This window comes from Salvelinus fontinalis, chromosome 24 (assembly GCF_029448725.1).
Source record: "Salvelinus fontinalis isolate EN_2023a chromosome 24, ASM2944872v1, whole genome shotgun sequence".
NCBI lineage: Eukaryota > Metazoa > Chordata > Actinopteri > Salmoniformes > Salmonidae > Salvelinus > Salvelinus fontinalis.
In genome coordinates, this window is record NC_074688.1 from 36330099 (window position 1) to 36352654 (window position 22556).

Consider the following 22556-nt stretch of genomic DNA (forward strand, 5'->3'; position numbering starts at 1 on the left):
CGTCCTGGTAATTCGTCTGGTCCAGCAGCCTTGTGAATGTTGACCTGTTTAAAGGTCTTACTAACATCGGCTGTGGAGAGCGTGATCACACAGTCGTCCTGAACAGCTCATGCTCTCATGCAAAACAGTCCTGTAGTTTAGCATCTGCTTCATCTGACCACTTTGTTATAGACCCAGTCACTTGTGCTTCCTGCTTTAATTTTTGCTTGTAAGCAGGAATCAAGAGGATAGAGTTATGGTCAGATTTGCCAAATGGAGGGCATGGGAAACCTTTCTACACATCTCCGTGTGTGGAGTAGAGGTGGTCTAGAATTTTTTTTACCTCTGGTTGCACATTTAACATGTTGATAGAAATTCGGTAACACTGATTAAAGTTTCTCTGCTTTAAAGTCACCAGCCACTAGGAGCGCCGCCTCTGGATGAGCGTTTTCCTGTTTCCTTATGGCGGAATACAGCTCATTTTGTGCGGTTTTAGTTCCAACCTCGCTCTGTATAAAGACAGCTACGGAAAAAAAATGATAATTAAGTCATACACAAGTTTCAAATGCATTCTGTCATTACTAAATGTGTTTATTTTATTTAACCTTGTTAGAGCTGTCGCTCTCCTCATCCTCAGATGAGGTGAGGAGAGAAGGATCTTCTGACCAAAATGCGGAGTTAGGGAAATATGCCATCTTGTTTTATTAAAAACGAAAACTGATGACAATACGAAACAAAACAAACACTTTCAAAATTTACAAAATAACAAAACGACGTACGACGGAACCTGAACATAAACTTACATGGACAAACGTAAACTTACGAACAGGAACGAACATCAAAACGAACGAACAGCAAAACAGCTCCATATGTGAAAAACATCGACAACACGATAGACATCACAGGAGACAATCACCCAAAAACACACAGTGATAATGCCCTACCTAAATATGACTCTTGATTAGAGGAAAATGCAAACCACCTGCCTCTAATCAAGAGCCATACCAGGCACACCGAAACCAACATAGAAACAGATAACATAGACTGCCCACCCAAAACACATGCCCTGACCATAAACACATAAAAAACAACATAAAACAGGTCAGGACTGTTACAGTACCCCCCCCCTCAAGATGCGCACGCCGGGCGCACAAGCACAAAGTCCAGGGGAGGGTCCGGGTGGGCAGTTGACCACGGTGGTGGTTCCGGCTCAGGACGCTGTCCCCATACCACCATAGTCACTCCCCTCTTCTTTCTACCCCTTCTAATGCCCACCCTAACACTACCTTCCCCTAAATAAACAGCTAGCACCAGGACAAGGGGCAGCACCGGGACAAGGGGTAGCACCGGGACAAGGGGCAGCACCAGAACAAGGGGCAGCACCAGGATAAGGACCATCACTGGGACAAGGGGCAGCACCGGGACAAGGGGCAGCACCGGGACAAGGGGCAGCACCGGGACAAGGGACAGCACCGGGACAAGGGGCAGCACCGGGACAAGGGGCAGCACCGGGACAAGGGGCAACACCGGGACAAGGGGCAGATCCCGGCTGAAGGACTCTGGCAGGTCCTGTTTGGACGGCTCTGGCAGGTCCATGCTGGCTGACGGCTCTCGACGCTCATGGCAGACTGACGGCTCTCTACGCTCATGGCAGGCTGACGGCTCTCGACGCTCATGGCAGACTGACGGCTCTCGACGCTCATGGCAGACTGACGGCTCTCGACGCTCATGGCAGGCTGACGGCTCTCGACGCTCATGGCTCTCTGACGGCTCTGGCTGCTCATGGCTCACTGACGGCTCTGGCTGCTCATGGCTCTTTGACGGCTCTGGCTGCTCATGGCTCGCTGGCGGCTCTGGCTGCTCATGGCTCGCTGGCGGCTCTGGCAGATCCTGTCTGGTTGGCGGCTCTGGCAGATCCTGTCTGGTTGGCGGCTCTGGCAGATCCTGTCTGGTTGGCGGCTCTGGCAGATCCTGTCTGGCTGACGGCTCTAGCGGCTCCTGTCTGGCTGACGGCTCTAGCGGCTCCTGTCTGGCGGATGGCTCTGTAGGCTCATGGCAGACGGGCGGCTTTGCAGGCTCATGGCAGACGGGCGGCTTTGCAGGCTCATGGCAGACGGATGACTCAGACGGCGCTGGGGAGACGGATGGCTCAGATGGCGCTGGAGAGACGGATGGCTCAGATGGCGCTGGGGAGACGGATGGCTCAGATGGCGCTGGAGAGACAGATAGCTCTGTAGGGAGGAGAAGGAGAGACAGCCTGGTGCGTGGTCTAGGCACCGGCTGCGCTGGAGAGGAGGAAACAGCAGGAGAGAGAACCCGGAGAGACAGCCTGGTACGGGGGGCTGCCACCGGAGGACTGGTACATGGAGGTGGCACCGGATATACCGGACCGTGAAGGAGGACACGTGCTCTTGAGCACCGAGCCTCCCCAACCCTACCAGGTTGAATGAACCCCGTAGCCCTGCCAGTGCGGCGAGGTGGAATAGCCCGCACTGGGCTATGCAGGCGAACCGGGGACACCACCTGTAAGGCTGGTGCCATGTACACCGGCCCGAGGAGACGTACTGGAGACCAGCTACGTTGGGCCGGCTTCATGGCACCCGGCTCGATGCCCAACCTAGCCCTCCCAGTGCGGCAAGGTGGAATAGCCCGCACTGGGCTAAGCACGCGTACTGGGGACACCGTGCGCTTTACCGCATAACACGGTGTCTTACCAGTACGACGCCTTCTACCTCCACGGTAAGCACGGGGAGTTGGCTCGGGTATCCTACCCGGCTTTACCACACTCCTCGTGTGCCCCCCCCCAAGAAATTTTTGGGTCTTACTCACGGGCTCCCAACCGCGTCGTCGCGCTGCCTCCTCATACCAGCGCTCCTGGGCTGTGGCTGCCCTCTTCTCCTCCTTAGGACGGCGATATTCCCCTGGTTGAGCCCAAGGTCCTCTACCGTCCAAGATCTCCTCCCAAGTCCAGAAATCCTTATTGCTCCGTCGAGCATTCCCATACCGCTTGGTCTCTGTATTTTGGTGGGTGATTCTGTTAGAGCTGTCGCTCTCCTCATCCTCAGATGAGGTGAGGAGAGAAGGATCTTCTGACCAAAATGCGGAGTTAGGGAAATATGCCATCTTGTTTTATTAAAAACGAAAACTGATGACAATACGAAACAAAACAAACACTTTCAAAATTTACAAAATAACAAAACGACGTACGACGGAACCTGAACATAAACTTACATGGACAAACGTAAACTTACGAACAGGAACGAACATCAAAACGAACGAACAGCAAAACAGCTCCATATGTGAAAAACATCGACAACACGATAGACATCACAGGAGACAATCACCCAAAAACACACAGTGATAATGCCCTACCTAAATATGACTCTTGATTAGAGGAAAATGCAAACCACCTGCCTCTAATCAAGAGCCATACCAGGCACACCGAAACCAACATAGAAACAGATAACATAGACTGCCCACCCAAAACACATGCCCTGACCATAAACACATAAAAAACAACATAAAACAGGTCAGGACTGTTACAAACCTTTATTTGACTAAGTAAGTTGACTGAGAACACATTCTCATTTACAAAAAGAACCTGGCGAATAGTTACAGGGGAGAGGAGGGGGATGAATGAGCCACTTGGAAGCTGTGGATGATTAGGTGGCCATGATGGCATAAGGGCCAGGAGACTGGGGTTAACAACCCTACTCTTACAATAAGGGCCATGGAATCTTTAGTGACCGCAGAGAGTCAAGACACCTTTTTAACGTCCCATCTGAAAGACGGAACCTTACACATTTATTGATTTTTTACCAAAAGAAAGAGTGCTTCCTACTGGCCCTTCAACACCACTTCCAGCAGCATCTGGTCTCCCATCCAGGGACTGAACAGGACCAACCCTGCTTAGCTTGAGGCAAGCCAGCAGAGGGATGCAGGGTGGTATGCTGCTGGTCTAATGTGATAGGTATTTTAACATTACCATTTTTTAACAAACAAATAAACATTTGAAATATTTAATCAGTCGCCTTGCTCAAATTAAGAGGATGATGACGCAATCTGTGCGAAAGGGAGGGAATCTGATTTCATTGGTCCTCAACTCACGGCTCAGAACATTCATTAAGGATAAATGGAGTTAGTCAGGGAACAGGTTAGTTCTGACGGATTCTAAACAAATCTAAGTGTATGGTATATTTGAGATTCTTCAAAGTAGCCACCCTTTGCCATGACAGCTTTGCACACTCTTGGAATTCTCTCAACCAGCTTCATGAGGTAGTCACCTGGAATGCATTTCAATTAACAGGTGTGCCTTGTTAAAAGTTAATTTGTGGAATTTCTTTCCTTCTTAATGCATTTGAGCCAATCAGTTGTGTTGTGACAAGGTAGGGGTGGTATACAAAAGATAGTCCTCTTTGGTAAAATACCAAGTCCATATTATGGCAAGAACAGCTCAAATAAGCAAAGAGAAACGACAGTCCATCATTACTTTAAGACATGAACTTTGAACGTTTCTTCAACTGCAGTCGTAAAAACCATCAAGCACTATGATGAAACTGGCTCTCATGAGGACTTCCACAGGAACGGGAGACCCAGAGTTACCTCTGTTGCAGAGGATAAGTTCATTAGAGTTAACTGAACCTCAGATTGCAGCCCAAATATATTAAAATAACAGACACATCTAAAAATCAACTGTTCAGAGGAGACTGCGTGAATCAGGCCTTCATGGTCGAATTGCTGCAAAGAAACCGCTACTGAAGGACACCAATAAGAAGAGATTTGCTTGGACCAATTAGACCGGTGGAAATCTGTCCTTTGGTCTGATGAATCCAAATTTGAGATGCAGAGTAGGTGAACGGATGATCCCCACGTGTGGTTCCCACTGTGAAGCATGGAGGAGGAGGTGTGATGGTGCTTTGCTGGTGAAACTGTCATGATTGATTTAGAATTCAAGGCACACTTAACCAGCATGGCTACCACAGCATTCTGCAGCGATACGCCATCCCATCTGATTTGAGCTTAATGGGACTAACATTAGTTTTTCAACAGGACAATAACCCAAAACAGACCTGCAGGCTGTGTAAGGGCTATTTGACCAAGAAGGAGGGTGATGGAGTGCTGCATCAGATGACCTGGCCTCCACACTTACCTGACCTCAACCGAATTGAGATGGTTTTGGATGAATTGGACCGCAGAAGGGAAAGCAGCCAACAAGTGCTCAACATATGTGGGAACTCCTTCAACTGTTGGAAAAGCATTCCTCATGAAGCTGGTTGAGAGAATGCCAAGAGTGTGCAAAGCTGTCATCAAGGCAAAGGGTGGCTACTTACATATTTTGATTTGTTTAACACTTTTTTTGGTTACTACATGTTTCCATATGTGTTATTTCATAGTTTTGATGTCTTCACTATTATTCTACAATGTAGACAATAGTAAAAATAAAGAAAAACCCTTGAATGAGTAGGTCTGTCCAAACTTTTGACTGGTATTGTACATTTTCAGCCTCACACACAAGGAGGATTCAAACCATTTCTGTGAAATTGCCGGTAAGACATGCCAATCTAAACAGATTTCTGACAAAAATACTTATTATGATGAGCTAGTTATCTCCCTACACAGCTTGCTATGATAACATATCACAGAAATATTCTTCACAACAGCTTACAAATATTTACCAGAAACCACTGTCTGCCTTTACAATGGCTTGTGACACCAGTTATATCACGCTTGTAAGAGCACAGAACAGTAACTTGTCAGTTCTACGACGGGGTAAAGGAAGATCAACTGTCAGAGGTAGAACCTTTCTTCCACTGGCTACAGAACAGTACATTCACCGGAGCCAGCTACAGAACACTGGCTACAGAACAGTACACTCACCGGAGCCGGCTACAGAACACTGGCTTCAGAACAGTACACTCACCGGAGCCGGCTACAGAACACTGGCTACAGAACAGTACACTCACCGGAGCCGGCAACAGAACACTGGCTACAGAACAGTACACTCACCGGAGCCGGCTACAGAACACTGGCTACAGAACACTGGCTACAGAACAGTACACTCACCGGAGCCGGCTACAGAACACTGGCTTCAGAACAGTACACTCACCGGAGCCGGCTACAGAACACTGGCTACAGAACAGTACACTCACCGGAGCCGGCAACAGAACACTGGCTACAGAACAGTACACTCACCGGAGCCGGCTACAGAACACTGGCTACAGAACACTGGCTACAGAACAGTACACTCACCGGAGCCGGCTACAGAACACTGGCCTCAGAACAGTACACTCACCGGAGCCGGCTACAGAACACTGGCTTCAGAACAGTACACTCACCGGAGCCGACTACAGAACACTGGCTACAGAACAGTACACTCACCGGAGCCGGCAACAGAACACTGGCTACAGAACACTAGCTTCAGAACAGTACACTCACCAGAGCCCAGAGCTTACTGGTAAAACAGCACCTACATACTGTGTTGCAATTCACAGGTAAATGTCTCACACTTACCCCCTACGGCTGCCAATGAAGTGTTGCGTCCCAGCATGGGAGGAGTGTACACACACACACACACAGGGCGGGTTGATCAAAGGGTTGATGCTTGGCTGAGACAGATGCGTATTTGCCGGGTATGTTTCTGGGCGCTCGTGTATGTGTATATGTGTGTGCGCGTGTTTTCACACGTGCAGAGGCATGAATTAATTATGTTCTCTATGAACAAGCTTGCTTATTACAATACCACAACACAGAATGCTCTACGCTATCTAGCAGTCATTTAAATTACAATTTCTTTATGATAACTAGGGGATTAGTAGGAACATAATTAGCTGCTTATTTTATTTGGTTACTTACAAGTACTGGTAGTTTTGAGAACATAAAGTACAGTCATTGGTTTCAAAACACACATTACATTCTAGGACGACACACATTAAAATATGTGTTGAATCAAGGTCAACACAGTGTACTGGTAATTTTGTAATTACTCCAATTCTTGATAATGATCAATGACGAGAACACTCATGAATTCCCTTTAAAGGAATTATTCATAAATTATTCATAAAATCCCTGCACAACTTCGATTTGGGAGTTGATATAAGTACATTTTCTAACTTTTAAGTGTATGAAGTAGCTGCCCCCAATGATTCCATTAGCCTTTGGTTGGGGAAAGCTATTGCTACGCAGAGGCTTCTGAACGTTACTAAATAACCCAAATATGTACTTCAAATTCTGTCTGGGTCGGTTGGCAACAGCCTAGGTAAGTGAAAAATCATCAGTGAACCATTCCTTTAAGAGCTGTAACTAATGTCAGTCATATCTTACCGGTTAATGCACTGGCAATAGACTGCACATTTGTTGGCTCCTACCAACGTGCATTAAAGTGCATGCCTTCTCTGTGTTAATGTTTTCGCCAAATCCCTGTTCCCTGGCTGTTTGTGAGTCAGTCATGCCATGGTCCCATGTGGCTTAGTTGATAGAGCATGGGGCTTGCAACGTCAGGGTTGTGGTTTCGATTACCACGGGGGACCAGTACTGTCACGCCCTGGCTATAGAGAGGTTTTAATTCTCTATTTTGGTTAGGCCAGGGTGTGACTAGGGTGGGCATTCTAGTTTCTTTATTTCTATGTTTTGTATTTCTATGTTTTGGCCGGGTATGATTCTCAATCAGGGACAGCTGTCTATCGTTGTCTCTGATTGGGAATCATACTTAGGCAGCCTTTTTTCCTTTGGTGTTTTTGGGTAGTTATCTTTGTTAGTGGCACTAATGCCCTGTTAAGCTTTGCGGTCGTTTCTTAGTTTTCTTGGCGACATTTACTATAATAAAAGAAAATGTACGCTCACCACGCTGCACCATGGTCTCCTTCCGACGACGGCCGTGACAGAATAAAAAATATGAAAAATGTATGTAAGTTGTTCTGGAGCGTCTGCTAAATGACAAAAAAATATTTAAAATGTATAAGAATAATTTGTTATCAAATTAAAACAGCAGCAGAAGAGCCTGAATGTGATTGACAGATTTACTCAACACCTCTGTCTATTACTGCATCTCTCCTTCTGAAAAGAGCAAAAACATATATGCAACAATTTCAACGATTTTACTGAGTTTGGTATTTGGTATTTTATTAGGATCTTTATTAGCTGTTGCAAAAGCAGCAGCTACTCTTCCCGGGTTCCACACAGAACATGAAACATAATACAGAACATTAATAGACAAGAACAGCTCAAGGTCAGAACTACATCATCTTTTTTTAAAGTTCATATAAGGAAATCTGTCAACTGAAATAAATTCATTAAGCCCTAATCTATGGATTTCACATGACTGGGCAGGGGTGCAGCCATGGGTGGGCTAGGGAGGGCATAGACCCACCCACTTGGAAGCCACGACCTGCAAATCAGAATGAGTTTTCCCCACAAAAGGGCTTTATTACAGACAGAAATAATCCATAGTTTCATCAGCTGTATGCATGGTTGTTCTCAGACGATCCTGCAGATGAAGAAGATGGATGTGGAGGTCCTGGTCTGGTGAGATTACACGTGGTCTGTGGTTGTCAGGCCGGTTGGACGTAATGCCAAATTCTCTAAAACAACATTGGAGGCGGTTTATGGTAGAGAAATTAACATTAAATTATCTTCCAATTGCACTTAAAACATCTGTGGCATTGTGTTGTGTGACAAAACTGCACATTTTAGAGTGGCATGTTATTGTCCCCAGCACAAGGTGCACCTGTGTAATGGTCATGCTGTTTAATCAGCTTTGTGATATGCCACACCTGTCAGGTGGATTGATTATCTTGGAAAAAGGAGAAATGCTAACTAACAGGGATGTAATCAAATTTGTGCACAACAATTTTGAGAAAAAAGCTTTTGGTGCGTATGGAACATTTCTGGGATCTTTTATTTCAGATCATGAAACACGGGACCAAAACTTTACATGTTGAGTTTATATTTTTGTTCAGAATAACTATTTTCTCTCACACACCCACACAACCATGTCCACAACAGAAACTGTATCTATACAGCCAACACAGACACATGTCCTTTACGCCTACCAAGGTGAATATAGAACTGTCAGGCCCTTTAGACCCCTGGCTATACACAGTACCATGGTGAATTGATCCTAGTTCTTCTCCGGGTAGAAGAACTAGGATTAACAACCCCTTGCCTACCCCCTGGTTTAGCCTATCAATTACATAAACTGATTAATGAAGTTGCCAGTGAGACAGGAAAGCCAGCAGGATGGGGGCCCTGGAGGTCTGTCTGTAGAGTTATAAAGCATAGGCCTACTGCTCGGTCTGTCTGGGTCTCAGACTCCATGCTGACTTTGGCTAGCTAGGAGAGTAATCAAGTCTCCCTATTCTCCCAAAGCTATGCATCTGACACTTTAAGTCATAGCTTGTGAAGTACAAAAGAGAGAGCGGATGGGTCAGATATATTAGTCTACAGACAGAGAATAGATCCCTCCCAGGACCAGAGGGCTTAGTGCTTCACTGGGGCCTTTGTAAAGAAAAAGTCTGCTACCACGTCAGAGAAATCAGGAGAGAACAGATGAAGTCAGACTGGGCGCGGACACGCTCACTCCTCCTCTCTCCGTCTTTCTTTTAATCTTACAACAAAGGATTTGTAAAAAGCCCTTTGTTGAGTGAAGGCCCGAAGAGCCAAGGTGTGTGTGCACTGAACAGGGTCTGAAAGGTGTGTGTGGTTGAGCATCAAGCAGGGTTTGAGAGGTGTGTGTTTGTGGCTCAGGTGTGAGTGGGTGTGCTAGGTCTGTTCTATATGATTATGGGAGACAGACATGTCCTCAGATCTGTTCTGATGGATCCTCTGTCTGGCCCGTAGGTTCCGCTACCGCCACTCCCCTTACTCTCCACTACCAGCTGCATGCCGATTTATATAACACCCACCCAAACTCCAGGGCTGCACTTTAGTCTTCTGTTCCTGTCTTATTAGACACTGATTGGTTATGGTACTGACTGACCACTCCTCCAAAAATACATCAGAGTTGACAAAGTCTCTAATCAAATGATACTGTAAGAAGTTGAAAACAAGGTGAGATATGTTTTGTCCTGTGAACAGCTGCTCGTTATAGTTCTGCCCTCTCATAGAAGTAGCAAAATTAGAGGTTAGAAAATAAAGGTTGCTTCTAGTATCAAGCGTAACAGGCATCTTCTGAAAATAGTGCTCCTTCTTTGTGCAGTCTAATTGAAGCCAGAAACGTGTAACATCTGAACAAAAGGCTATTACAGTAAAACTTCTGTTTCACACTGCTGTTTCATCCATCTTGCTCTCCTTTCTATTATTTTGCTCAATCTTTACGGTACTCACTGAAGTTCACTCATAAACAATTATTTTAGACCCAGTGTTTTTTTTAAACAGGTGTTTATTTGCTGAAATGTGTGCCAATACCCGGCTACTAAAAGGGACAGGCGGCTATTTGAGACTGGGCGGTTAATTGAAGTTTCACGGTATTACTGTACGTCACGGTGCTGACTGTGTTCTAATTCCATATTAGCAACTGCGTATAAAGTTCTTCAAGGACACGTCATAATGAGATCTGGATTGATGCAGACCAAAGAAAAGCATGGAGGACCACCAAAATTGGCAGCCTTAAGGTCAAAAGAATAATAACCATGGCCACCCCCAAACACCATCAGGGGCTCCAGACCAAACACAATGAGACTACACACAAATACCCTCCTTCACTGTGTAGGCTGAACACACTCATTTTACAAATGTTAGCATCCGGAAGGAACTGTCTGACTGTTGTGATTTTTTTCTATACGGTATGACTTTACTCGCATAAAAACTGTGGATTTAAATGTGTTTAGTGACTGACAATAGAGAAACTGCTGATGCACAACCACATTTCTAAATGTCACCTTGTGTATTCTACTATTCTAACTCTTAACAGTAAGTTAAGACCCCGACTGAGTTCTTTAAAAAAAAGTAAGGAAGATATGATTTCCATCTCAGAACTCATTTTTTATGGAGTTTCCCACCCGATGACCTTAAGAGTTAGACGTAAATCTTTGAGTTTAAGCAGTTTATTTTGTCTCGCCAACCGAGTGTTTGAAAATAAAACCAAATTCATCCACTATAGCACCTTCATCTAGTCTTAACCCCAGAATGTACTTCTGGTGTACCAAAACGCAATGATGCTGTCCGTCTGATCGAGGAGGGACTCACCGTACTCAGCTGACCCCAGACCCCACAAAGTGACAGGTGAGCATCACTCCAGGAGTGTGTGGAGGCGTGATGTGTGATTACCTTGTTACTGTTTTGCTATGAGCTTGTATAGATACAAATTGGCAGAATATTATCAATGACTTATCAACAGCTGTAACAAGTTGTCCCTAGTATATAAAGAGACCCACGTGTGTACTAAACGCATGCAAAATGTTTTTTTGCATATCCCACTCCCCCCGACACCCTCAGAAAGTGGGGTCACAGCCAGGGATTAATGGTAATAGATTGGACTTATACAGTGCTTTTCTACCAACTAAGGTACTCAAAGTGCTTTACATAGTAAGGGGGAAACTCACCTCTTCCACCATTAACGTGTAGCACCCACCTAGGTGACGCACGGCAACCATTTTTGTGCCAGAACGCTCACCACACATCAGCTATGGTTTCCATGTGTTTGATGCCATTCCATTTGCTCCTTTATGGCCATTATTATGAGCCGTCCTCCCCTCAGTAGACTCAACTGACAATAAGAGCCAGGGGATTTGTTATGACCACAGTGAGTCAGGACATCCGTTTAACGTCCCATCCGAAAGATGGCAATGTCTCCTTCACTGCCCTGGAGCATTGGGATCTCCATAGACCAGAGGGAAGAGTGTCCCCTATTGGCCTCCAACACCACTTCCAACAGCATCTGGTCTCCCATCTAATGACCAACCCTGCTTCGCTACAGAGGCAAGCCAGCAGTGGGATGAAGGGTGGTATTCTGCTGGTATGCAGCCATTGACATTAATATGAAACATTCACAACGTAGCAAGCTATTTAATCTAATATACACGTAAAGAACAAACTAAATCAAGAAGTAGGCTGGCTGGCTAATGTAAAACACAAATTCACAAACAAACCAAGGCGGTGTCAGAGGAAGGCCCTAAAAATTGTCAAAGACCCCAGCCACCCCAGTCATAGACTGTTCTCTCTACTACCACATGGCAAGCGGTACCGGAGTGCCAAGTCTAGGACAAAAAGGCTTCTCATCAGTTTTTACCCCAAGCCATAAGACTCCTGAACAGGTAATCAAATGGCTACCCTGACTATTTGCATTGTGTGCCCCCCCAACCCCTCTTTTACACTGTTGCTACTCTCTGTTTATCATATATGCATAGTCACTTTAACTATACATTCATGTACATACTACCTCAATTGGGCCAACCAACCAGTGCTCCCGCACATTGGCTAACCGGGATATCTGCATTGTGTCCCACCACCTGCCAACCCCTCTTTTTACGCTACTGCTACTCTCTGTTCATCATATATGCATAGTCACTTTAACTATACATTCATGTACATACTACCTCAATTGGGCCAACCAACCAGTGCTCCCGCACATTGGCTAACCGATATCTGCATTGTGTCCCACCACCCGCCAACCCCTCTTTTACGCTACTGCTACTCTCTGTTCATCATATATGCATAGTCACTTTAACCATATCTACATGTACATACTACCTCAATCAGCCCGACTAACCGGTGTCTGTATGTAGCCTTGCTACTTTTATAGCCTCGCTATTGTATATAGCCTGTCTTTTTACTGTTGTTTTATTTTTTTCCTTACCCATTGTTCACCTTGTATTCGGCACACCTGGCAAATAAACTTTGATTTGATTTGATAATCCACAAACAGAGGACTCTTATTCACACAAACAGGAGCTGATGGAGAAGAAACAAGAAGAGTCTGCGAATAATGCTGGGCAATAAAATGGAGGGTGGCGTGGGCTGCCATGTCACCTGTCCCGTCAGCAGGTTCCTCCTCTGCCTAGGGACAGCTGCTCTCCCCAGGATATGAATATGAACACAGACTATGAATATGGAGGAGGGAGGAGACGACCTGCTCTCTATTTCCATCTCAGAACTCATTGTTTATGGACAGCATGCTTGTCTGAGATTCCCACCCGATGACCTGAAGAGTTAGACGTAAATCTGTGGGAGTTTAAACAGTTTCTTTTGTCTCGCCGACCGGGTGCTTGAAAAGGAATGTGGTTCAAGGGAGTTTAAACAGTTTCTTTTGTCTCGCCGACCGGGTGCTTGGAAAGGAATGTGGATCAGCGTAATTACTTCAAAGGCACTTCAAAGGCTCATTGATGCTTAAGACGAGGGCGGAAACAAAAAAAAACTTGTTTAATTGAGAATGAGGTCAATAGAAGTGAGTTTTGAAGTGAACATATAAGTAATGACATGGGGCGCCAGTGGGCGGCACAGCCTACCCCTCAACAAATCCCTAACCTTGAGAAAACCTTCACCCAATGTCCAAACACTAACAAACAACCCTAACCTTGAGAAAATCTACATCTAACATCCTAACCCCAACACAACCAAATCCATCACTATAGCATAAACCTTCATCTAACGTCCTAACCCCAATAAAAACATAACCCTTACCTCATAAACCCAAGGCAATCCTCACACCTAAAGACCAAATATGCCTCATACTACAACCCTATCTCACCATAAACCTAGCTACTTTATGACCTAAACAAAATAAAAAATAAACACTTCACCTACTTACCTCAATACCAGCATGAACAAGCACCTGAACCTTAAAAACAAACGAACTCTCATTGTTTTCCAGGACTGCTTCACACAATTACCTCATCAGGCTGACTCATCGTACTTAGCTGACCATTGACCCCACAAAATGATGGCTGAGCATCACTCCAGCAGTGTGTGGAGGGGTGCTGTGTGGTTACCTTTCTACCATTATGCTATGATCCTGGATATTGCCAGGGATTTTAGAGAGAGAGAGAGAGAGAGAGAGAGAGAGAGAGAGAGAGAGAGAGAGAGAGAGAGAGAGAGAGAGAGAGAGAGAGAGAGAGAGAGAGAGAGAGAGAGAGAGAGAGAGAGAGAGAGAGAGGAGAGAGAGAGAGAGAGAGAGAGAGAGAGAGAGAGAGAGAGAGAGAGAGAGAGAGAGAGAGAGAGAGAGAGCGAGAGAGAGAGAGAGAGAGAGAGAGAGAGAGAGAGAGAGAGAGAGAGAGAGAGAGAGAGAGAGAGAGAGAGAGAGAGAGAGAGAGAGAGAGAGAGAGAGAGAGAGAGAGAGAGAGAGAGAAGAGAGAGAGAGAGAGAGAGAGAGAGAGAGAGAGAGAGAGAGAGAGAGAGAAATGGAATCACACCCTCAGAAGAAACTGGCCTGGTTCATAAACCCCTTTCATTATATCCTGCACTTCTCACCAATATTCCGTAATTTTCCAGGCCACTGAATAGGAATGTTTTTTCCTCAAAAGCACTGTGGGTTTCGCTGAGACGGAAAATCCCCAGAATCACGAAGTAATAACTTAATTTTAGTATATTAGCATGACAGAGTAGCATGGGTGCTGCGGGTGGTGTCGGTGTTCTGTTGTTCCACTGAAGGACACGCAATTAGAGATTGAGGACGGAAAAACGGATTAGCTTCGTGTTCTGCTAGCATCGTTAATACCACCAATTCCCCCTCTCATCTGCTTCAGCTTTGTAGATAAGGAAGTCAAATAAGGTCCTGGCACAAAACAAATCAAAGAGCTATTAGCTAAAATGAGTAAGACAATAAGTAAACTTCTCTCTCTCTGCCATCCATTCTCCTTTCTGTCTTTCCATCTTTTTTCTCGGTCTCTGATATATATTGGGTTGCTAATTGGGAATTTGTATTGGCTGGGATTAGTTTTGTGGTTACTTCACAGAGAGGGTGGATTACTGGCTGGGACTATAGTGGGGTGGGATTAGGGGAGGGCACCATGTCTTCTGTACCCCACACACCATTCATTCACAACTCCAAAGAATGAAGGATGGAGGAGATGAAGGGAGAAGAAGGAACCAAGTAATNAGAGAGAGAGAGAGAGAGAGAGAGAGAGAGAGAGAGAAATGGAATCACACCCTCAGAAGAACTGGCCTGGTTCATAAACCCCTTCATTATATCCTGCACTTCTCACCAATATTCCGTAATTTTCCAGGCCACTGAATAGGAATGTTTTTTCCTCAAAAGCACTGTGGGTTTCGCTGAGACGGAAAATCCCCAGAATCACGAAGTAATAACTTTATTTTAGTATATTAGCATGACAGAGTAGCATGGTGCTGCGGTGTGGTGTCGGTGTTCTGTTGTTCCACTGAAGGACACGCAATTAGAGATTGAGACGGAAAAACGGATTAGCTTCGTGTTCTGCTAGCATCGTTAATACCACCAATTCCCCCTCTCATCTGCTTCAGCTTGTAGATAAGGAAGTCAAATAAGGTCCTGGCACAAAACAAATCAAAGAGCTATTAGCTAAAATGAGTAAGACAATAAGTAAACTTCTCTCTCTCTGCCATCCATTCTCCTTTCTGTCTTTCCATCCTTTTTTCTCGGTCTCTGATATATTTTGGGTGCTAATTTGTGAATTTGTATTGGCTGGGATTAGTTTTGTGGTTACTTCACAGAGAGGGTGGATTACTGGCTGGGACTATAGTGGGGTGGGATTAGGGGAGGGCACCATGTCTTCTGTACCCCACACACCATTCATTCACAACTCCAAAGAATGAAGGATGGAGGAGATGAAGGGAGAAGAAGGGAACCAAGTAATCTGTCTGTATGGTGCCCTTCATTCACTGGGCTTGTGTTTGAAGCTCAATCTCCCCGGCCTCCTGAAAACTGACAATGGTTCCCCATTTCTGGATGTCAAACAATGTAACATGGCTTTATACTACATAGTCGCTCAAAGTTATGTCCACTTTCAAACACAAGCCCATACTTCAGTTTATTTAGTCAATCTTTTCTTAACTCTAATTTCTTAAAACTGTATCATTGGTTAAGGGCTTCTAAGTAAGCATTTCACAATAAGGTCTACACCTGCTGTATTCAGAGCATGTGACGAATAAAATGTGATTTAATTAGTCATATATGACGGTGTTGTCCGATGAGAGAGTGCAATCAAGCCCTGTAATTGGATCTATTGTCAGGAGAGTCAGGGACAGAGAGCAAGGGATGTCCCCTGATTGCCTATCTCTGCTAAAAGACTCTCTCTACGAGCCCTCTGTGGTTTATGAAGAGGTCCCACACGTGTACCTGATGATGAAATCTCTCTCATAGGCCTAAAAACATTTCTCCTGTCAACGGCCAAAAGTGGCCAAAAGATTAAAGTACAACCTTTTGGGGTGATTTATGACTGGCTGGATTACACAAAGACAACTGCTTAATCTTCTTGGTGACAGCAGACCAGACGGGAACAGAAACGCAACGTCTTGGTGACAGCCGACCAGACGGGAACAGAAACACATCTTCTCAGTGACAGCAGACAAGACGGGAACAGAAACGCAACGTCTCGGTGACAGCCGACCAGACGGGAACAGAAACGCAACGTCTCGGTGACAGCCGACCAGACGAGAACAGAAACACAACGTCTTAGTGACAGCGGACCGGATAGGAACAGAAACACAACGTCTTAGTGACAGCGGACCGGATAGGAACAGAAATGCAGCGTCAGACAGGTTTTCTGGTGTAATACAGGTCAGACAGACAGGTTGTCTGGTGTAATACAGGTCAGACAGACAGGTTGTCTGGTGTACCACATGTCAGACAGGTTGTCTAGTGTAATACAGGTCAGACAGACAGGTTTTCTGGTGTAATACAGGTCAGACAGACAGGCTGTCTGGTGTAATACAGGTCAGACAGACAGGTTGTCTGGTGTACCACATGTCAGACAGGTTGTCTAGTGTAATACAGGTCAGACAGACAGGTTGCCTGGTGTACCAAATGTCAGACAGACAGGCTGTCTGGTGTAATACAGGTCAGACAGACAGGTTGTCTGGTGTAATACAGGTCAGACAGACAGGTTGTCTGGTGTACCACATGTCAGACAGACATGTCATCTGGTGTACCACATGACAGACGGATATGTTTTCTGCTGTACCACATGTCAGACAGACAGGTTGTCTGGTGTAATACAGGTCAGACAGACAGGTTGTCTGGTGTAATACAGGTCAGACAGACAGGTTGTCTGGTGTACCACATATCAGATAGACAGGTTTTCTGCTGTACCACATGTCAGACAGAAAGGTTGTCTGGTGTACCACATGTCAGACAGACAGGTTGTCTGGCGTAGTGAACAACACAGCCAGGGTGGAGAGGAGGGAGAGGTAGAGGAGGGGAGAGGGGGAGAGAGAGGGAGAGATGTGGAAGGATGGGATAAGATTGTCTCAAGGTGTCAGGAATGGTTTTAAGGGTTTAAAGGTTGATCAGAGCTATACTATAAATCTGTCTGCTTGGAGATGGGGCCTAATAGGCCATTCTAGCTCTACTTAAACAGCAAGCTGTAGAGCCTTACCTCTACTCTTTGTAAACCCCATTTGCACAATAATAACAATAATAATAATAATAAAAATGCAATTTTGCAGAAGCCTTTATCCAAATTAACTTAAGAGTCATGCGTGGATCCATTTTACATACAGTATCGGTGGCCCCGGGCATCTAAACCATAATAATGATGCTGCAGGCTCCATGCTCAATTAACTGATCCATAGAGGACCAACACATTCAACATCCAACACTTCAATTAGCAGAGCTTTCAAACTTTAGCCTAGGTGATGAGAAAACTTTATTTGAATCTATCTATATACACTGAGTGTACAAAACATTGATGTCACTTGTTGTATCCACTTGAAGTTGGAAGTTTACATACACTTAGGTTAAAGTCATTAAAACAAATTTTTCAACCACTACACACATTTCTTGTTAACAAACTATCGTTTTGGCAAGTCGGTTAGTACATGTACTTTGTGCATGACACAAGTAATTTTTCCAACAATTGTTAACAGAGAGATTATTTCACTTAATCGCAATTCCAGTGGGTCAGAAGTTTACATACAATAAGTTGACTGTGCCTTTAAACAGCTTGGAAAATTCCAGAAAATTATGTCATGGCTTTAGAAGCTTCTGATAGGCTAATTGACATTATTTGAGTCAAATGGAGGTGTACCTGTGGATCTATTTCAAGGCCTACCTTCAAACTCAGTCTCTCTTTGCTTGACATCATGGGAAAATCAAAAGAAATCAGCCAAGACCTCAGAAAGAATTGTTTACCTCCACAAGTCTGGTTCATCCTTGGGAGCAATTTCCAAACGCCTGAAGGTACCACATTCATCTGTACAAACAATAGTACGCAAGTATAAACACCATGGGACCACGCAGCCGTCATACCGCTCAGGAAGGAGACGCATTCTGAGATGAACGTATTTTGGTGCGAAAAGTGGAAATCAATCCCAGAACAGCAGCAAAGGACCTTGTGAAGAAGCTGGAGGAAACTGGTACAAAAGTATCTATATCCACAGTAAAACGAGTCCTATATCGACATAACCTGAAAGGCCGCTCAGCAAGGAAGAAGCCACTGCTACAAAACCGCCATAAAAAAGCCAGACTACGGTTTGCAACAGCACATGGGGACAAAGATCGTACTTTTTGGAGAAATGTCCTCTGGTCTGATGAAACAAAAATAGAACTGCTTGGCCATAATGACTATTGTTATGTTTGGAGGAAAAAGGGGGAGGGTTGTAAGCCGAAGAACACCATCTCAACCGTGAAGCACGGGGGCTGGCAGCATCATGTTGTGGGGGTGCTTTGCTGCAGGAGGGACTGGTGCACTTCACAAAATAGATAGCATCATGGGTCTTCCAAATGGACAATGACCCCAAGCATAATTCCAAAGTTGTGACAAAATTACTTAAGGACAACAAAGTCAAGGTATTAGAGTGGCCATCACAAAGCCCTGACCTCAATCCTATAGACAATTTGTTGGCAGAACTGAAAAAGCGTGTGCGAGCAAGGAGGCCTACAAACCTGACTCAGTTACATCAGCTCTGTCAGGAGGAATGGGCCAAAATTCACCCTCCCATTGTGGGAAGCTTGTGGAAGGCTACCCGAAACATTTGACCCAAGTTAAACAATTAGGCAATGCTACCAAATACTAAATTAGTGTATGTAAACTTGAAATAAATCCTTCTCTCTACTATTATTCTGACATTTCACATTCTTAATAAAATAAAGTGGTGATCCTAACTGACTTAAGACAGGGAATTTCTACTAGGTCTACAGTGTATGACCCCGTATTAAGGTCTACAGTATATGACCCTGTATTAAGGTCTACAGTGTATGACCCTGTATTAAGGTCTACAGTGTATGACCCTGTATTAAGGTCTACAGTGTATGACCCTGTATTAAGGTCTACAGTGTATGCCCCTGTATTAAGGTCTACAGTGTATGACCCTGTATTAAGGTCTACAGTGTATGACCCCGTATTAAGGTCTACAGTATATGACCCTGTATTAAGGTCTACAGTATATGACCACGTATTAAGGCCTACAGTATATGACCCCGTATTAAGGTCTACAGTATATGACCCTGTATTAAGGTCTACAGTGTATGACCCCGTATTAAGGTCTACAGTATATGACCCCGTATTAAGGCCTACAGTATATGACCCTGTATTAAGGTCTAAAGTGTATGACCCTGTATTAAGGTCTACAGTGTATGACCCTGTATTAAGGTCTACAGTGTATGACCCTGTATTAAGGTCTACAGTGTATGACCCTGTATTAAGGTCTACAGTGTATGACCCCGTATTAAGGTCTACAGTATATGACCCCGTATTAAGGTCTACAGTATATGACCCTGTATTAAGGTCTACAGTGTATGACCCTGTATTAAGGTCTACAGTGTATGACCCCGTATTAAGGTCTACAGTATATGACCCTGTATTAAGGTCTACAGTGTATGACCCTGTATTAAGGTCTACAGTATATGACCCCGTATTAAGGCCTACAGTATATGACCCCGTATTAAGGCCTACAGTGTATGACCCCGTATTAAGGTCTACAGTGTATGACCCCGTATTAAGGTCTACAGTATATGACCCCGTATTAAGGTCTACAGTATATGACCCTGTATTAAGGTCTACAGTGTATGACCCTGTATTAAGGTCTACAGTGTATGACCCTGTATTAAGGTCTACAGTGTATGACCCTATATTAAGGTCTACAGTGTATGACCCTGTATTAAGGCCTACAGTATATGACCCTGTATTAAGGTCTACAGTGTATGACCCTGTATTAAGGTCTACAGTATATGACCCCGTATTAAGGTCTACAGTATATGACCCCGTATTAAGGTCTACAGTGTATGACCCTGTATTAAGGTCTACAGTATATGACCCCGTATTAAGGCCTACAGTATATGACCCCGTATTAAGGCCTACAGTGTATGACCCCGTATTAAGGTCTACAGTGTATGACCCCGTATTAAGGTCTACAGTATATGACCCCGTATTAAGGTCTACAGTATATGACCCTGTATTAAGGTCTACAGTGTATGACCCTGTATTAAGGTCTACAGTGTATGACCCTGTATTAAGGTCTACAGTGTATGACCCTATATTAAGGTCTACAGTGTATGACCCTGTATTAAGGCCTACAGTGTATGACCCTGTGTTAAGGCCTACAGTGTATGACCCTGTATTACTACACTGAACAAAAATATAAATGCAAAACGCAACAATTTCAAAGATTTCAAAGAGTTACAGTTCATATAGGGAATCAGTCAATTGAAATAAATTAGGCCCTAATCTATGGATTTCACATGACTTGGCAGGGGTTAAGCCGTAGGTGGGCTTGGGAGGGCGTAGGCCCAGATGGAAATAATGCAGTTGGAAAAACAAACTCCAAGTATAGAAGTTACAAAGCAAAATAAAAAAATGATCGGTCGAGAGAAGGAAATGAACGGGTAGAGAAGCTACGTCGAGAAACAAGAACTGATGTTGAGAGAGGGGAGGGAAATTAAGGGGTGGTTAAGAGAAATAGGCCTATCAATTTATTTTTGATTTTTGATTTAACTAGACAAGTCGGTAAAAAAAAAAAAATTGTTTACAATAACGGCCTACCGGGGAACAGTGGGTTAACTGCCTTGTTCAGGGGCAGAACGACAGATGTTTTACCTTGTCAGCTCGGGGATTCGATCCAGCAACCTTTCGGTTACTGGCCCAACGCTCTAACCACTAGGCTCCCTGCCGCCCCAAAGAACATTGCAGACATTTTTTGTGTTGAATGGAAATGTTGAATAGACATGGCTCAGTCATTTTGATAGACTACAGAATCATGTTGAATGGACATGACTCAGTCATGTTGATAGACTACAGAATCATGTTGAATGGACGTGGCTCAGTCATGTTAATAGACTACAGAATCATGTTGAATGGACATGACTCAGTCATTTTGATAGACTACAGAATCATGTTGAATAGACGTGGCTCAGTCATTTTGATAGACTACAGAATCATGTTGAATGGACATGGCTCAGTCATTTTGATAGACTACAGAATCATGTTGAATAGACATGGCTCAGTCATTTTGATAGACTACAGAATCATGTTGAATAGACATGGCTCAGTCATTTTGATAGACTACAGAATCATGTTGAATGGACATGGCTCAGTCATTTTGATAGACTACAGAATCATGTTGAATGGACATGGCTCAGTCATTTTGATAGACTACAGAATCGTGAACTGTAAGTTCTACATAGTACATGTCTATGCTCAGAACATAACATAGCACTGCATTGAATAAGGCTCATGTTAGTTATACAACTTAGTTTTCTTATGAATGTTTCAGCCTAATATAGTGTTTCACAGAGAAAGACTAGACTCTGGATGCACCACAGAATGCCTGTTGAGATAAGTAGGCAGGCCCAAGCCTTGTGAATAAACATTGTTTGGCGACATGCACATAATTTGGACTCACAGGGATTCATCCAGCGAAATACTTCATTCAGAAGGTCTGTACTGTGTTGATGCCTATCCTCAAATGACCTGCCTGCCTCCCTGCCTCTGTCCCTCCCTCCCTCCCTCCACCAACCTTCGTTTTAGAGGCTTTTAAAATCTCCAGGTCAAAACCTTCTCATCTAAAATAATCTATTATTAATACCAACAGACCGCACAACAAAGGGCAGCCTTTCTACTGTAATGCTGAGCAGCAACCCTTGTACTGCACGGCTTTAGGGTAAGCAAGAAAATAACACACGCTACTAATAACTGTTTCATTCAGGAATAGCAATTAAACAGTCCAGTAGTTCTGGATGTGTTTTTACTGGTGATGTCAGCAGCCAGGGGTAACTTCCTGACAGACTTCACTAAAGCCCCCATACACCCCTATCACCCCCACTAACCTCCCTCTATACCCCCACCAACCCTATATGGGAACTGTCAGTTATTGACACACCTGTCCTCTTGTGAATAGGGCTGTTTGTGTTCCTCTCTCTCCTTCTCATTTTTCTTTCTTTCTCATTCCCTCAGTCTTCTCTGTCTTTCGTTTGTGGGGTACTGCAGTCAACCCACTGTTGTTAGTTTCCGCTGTAA

At 44.4% G+C, this 22556-nt stretch overlaps 1 protein-coding gene across 3 annotated transcripts in view; it reads right to left on the reverse strand.

The window, feature by feature from the left end:
• The window catches only part of slc36a4 (solute carrier family 36 member 4), a 230844-nt gene that overhangs the window by 85876 nt on the left and 122412 nt on the right, over positions 1 to 22556 (reverse strand). The window contains exon 12 of one of the 3 annotated variants that reach the window (XM_055880598.1): positions 8028 to 8555. The exons of the other annotated variants lie outside the window; for them this stretch is intronic. Within the exon in view, the coding sequence (XP_055736573.1) occupies positions 8554 to 8555 (2 nt within the window). The 3' untranslated portion in view covers positions 8028 to 8553. Of the gene's footprint in view, positions 1 to 8027; positions 8556 to 22556 lie in introns of those variants that run through there. 3 annotated transcript variants of the gene reach the window in all.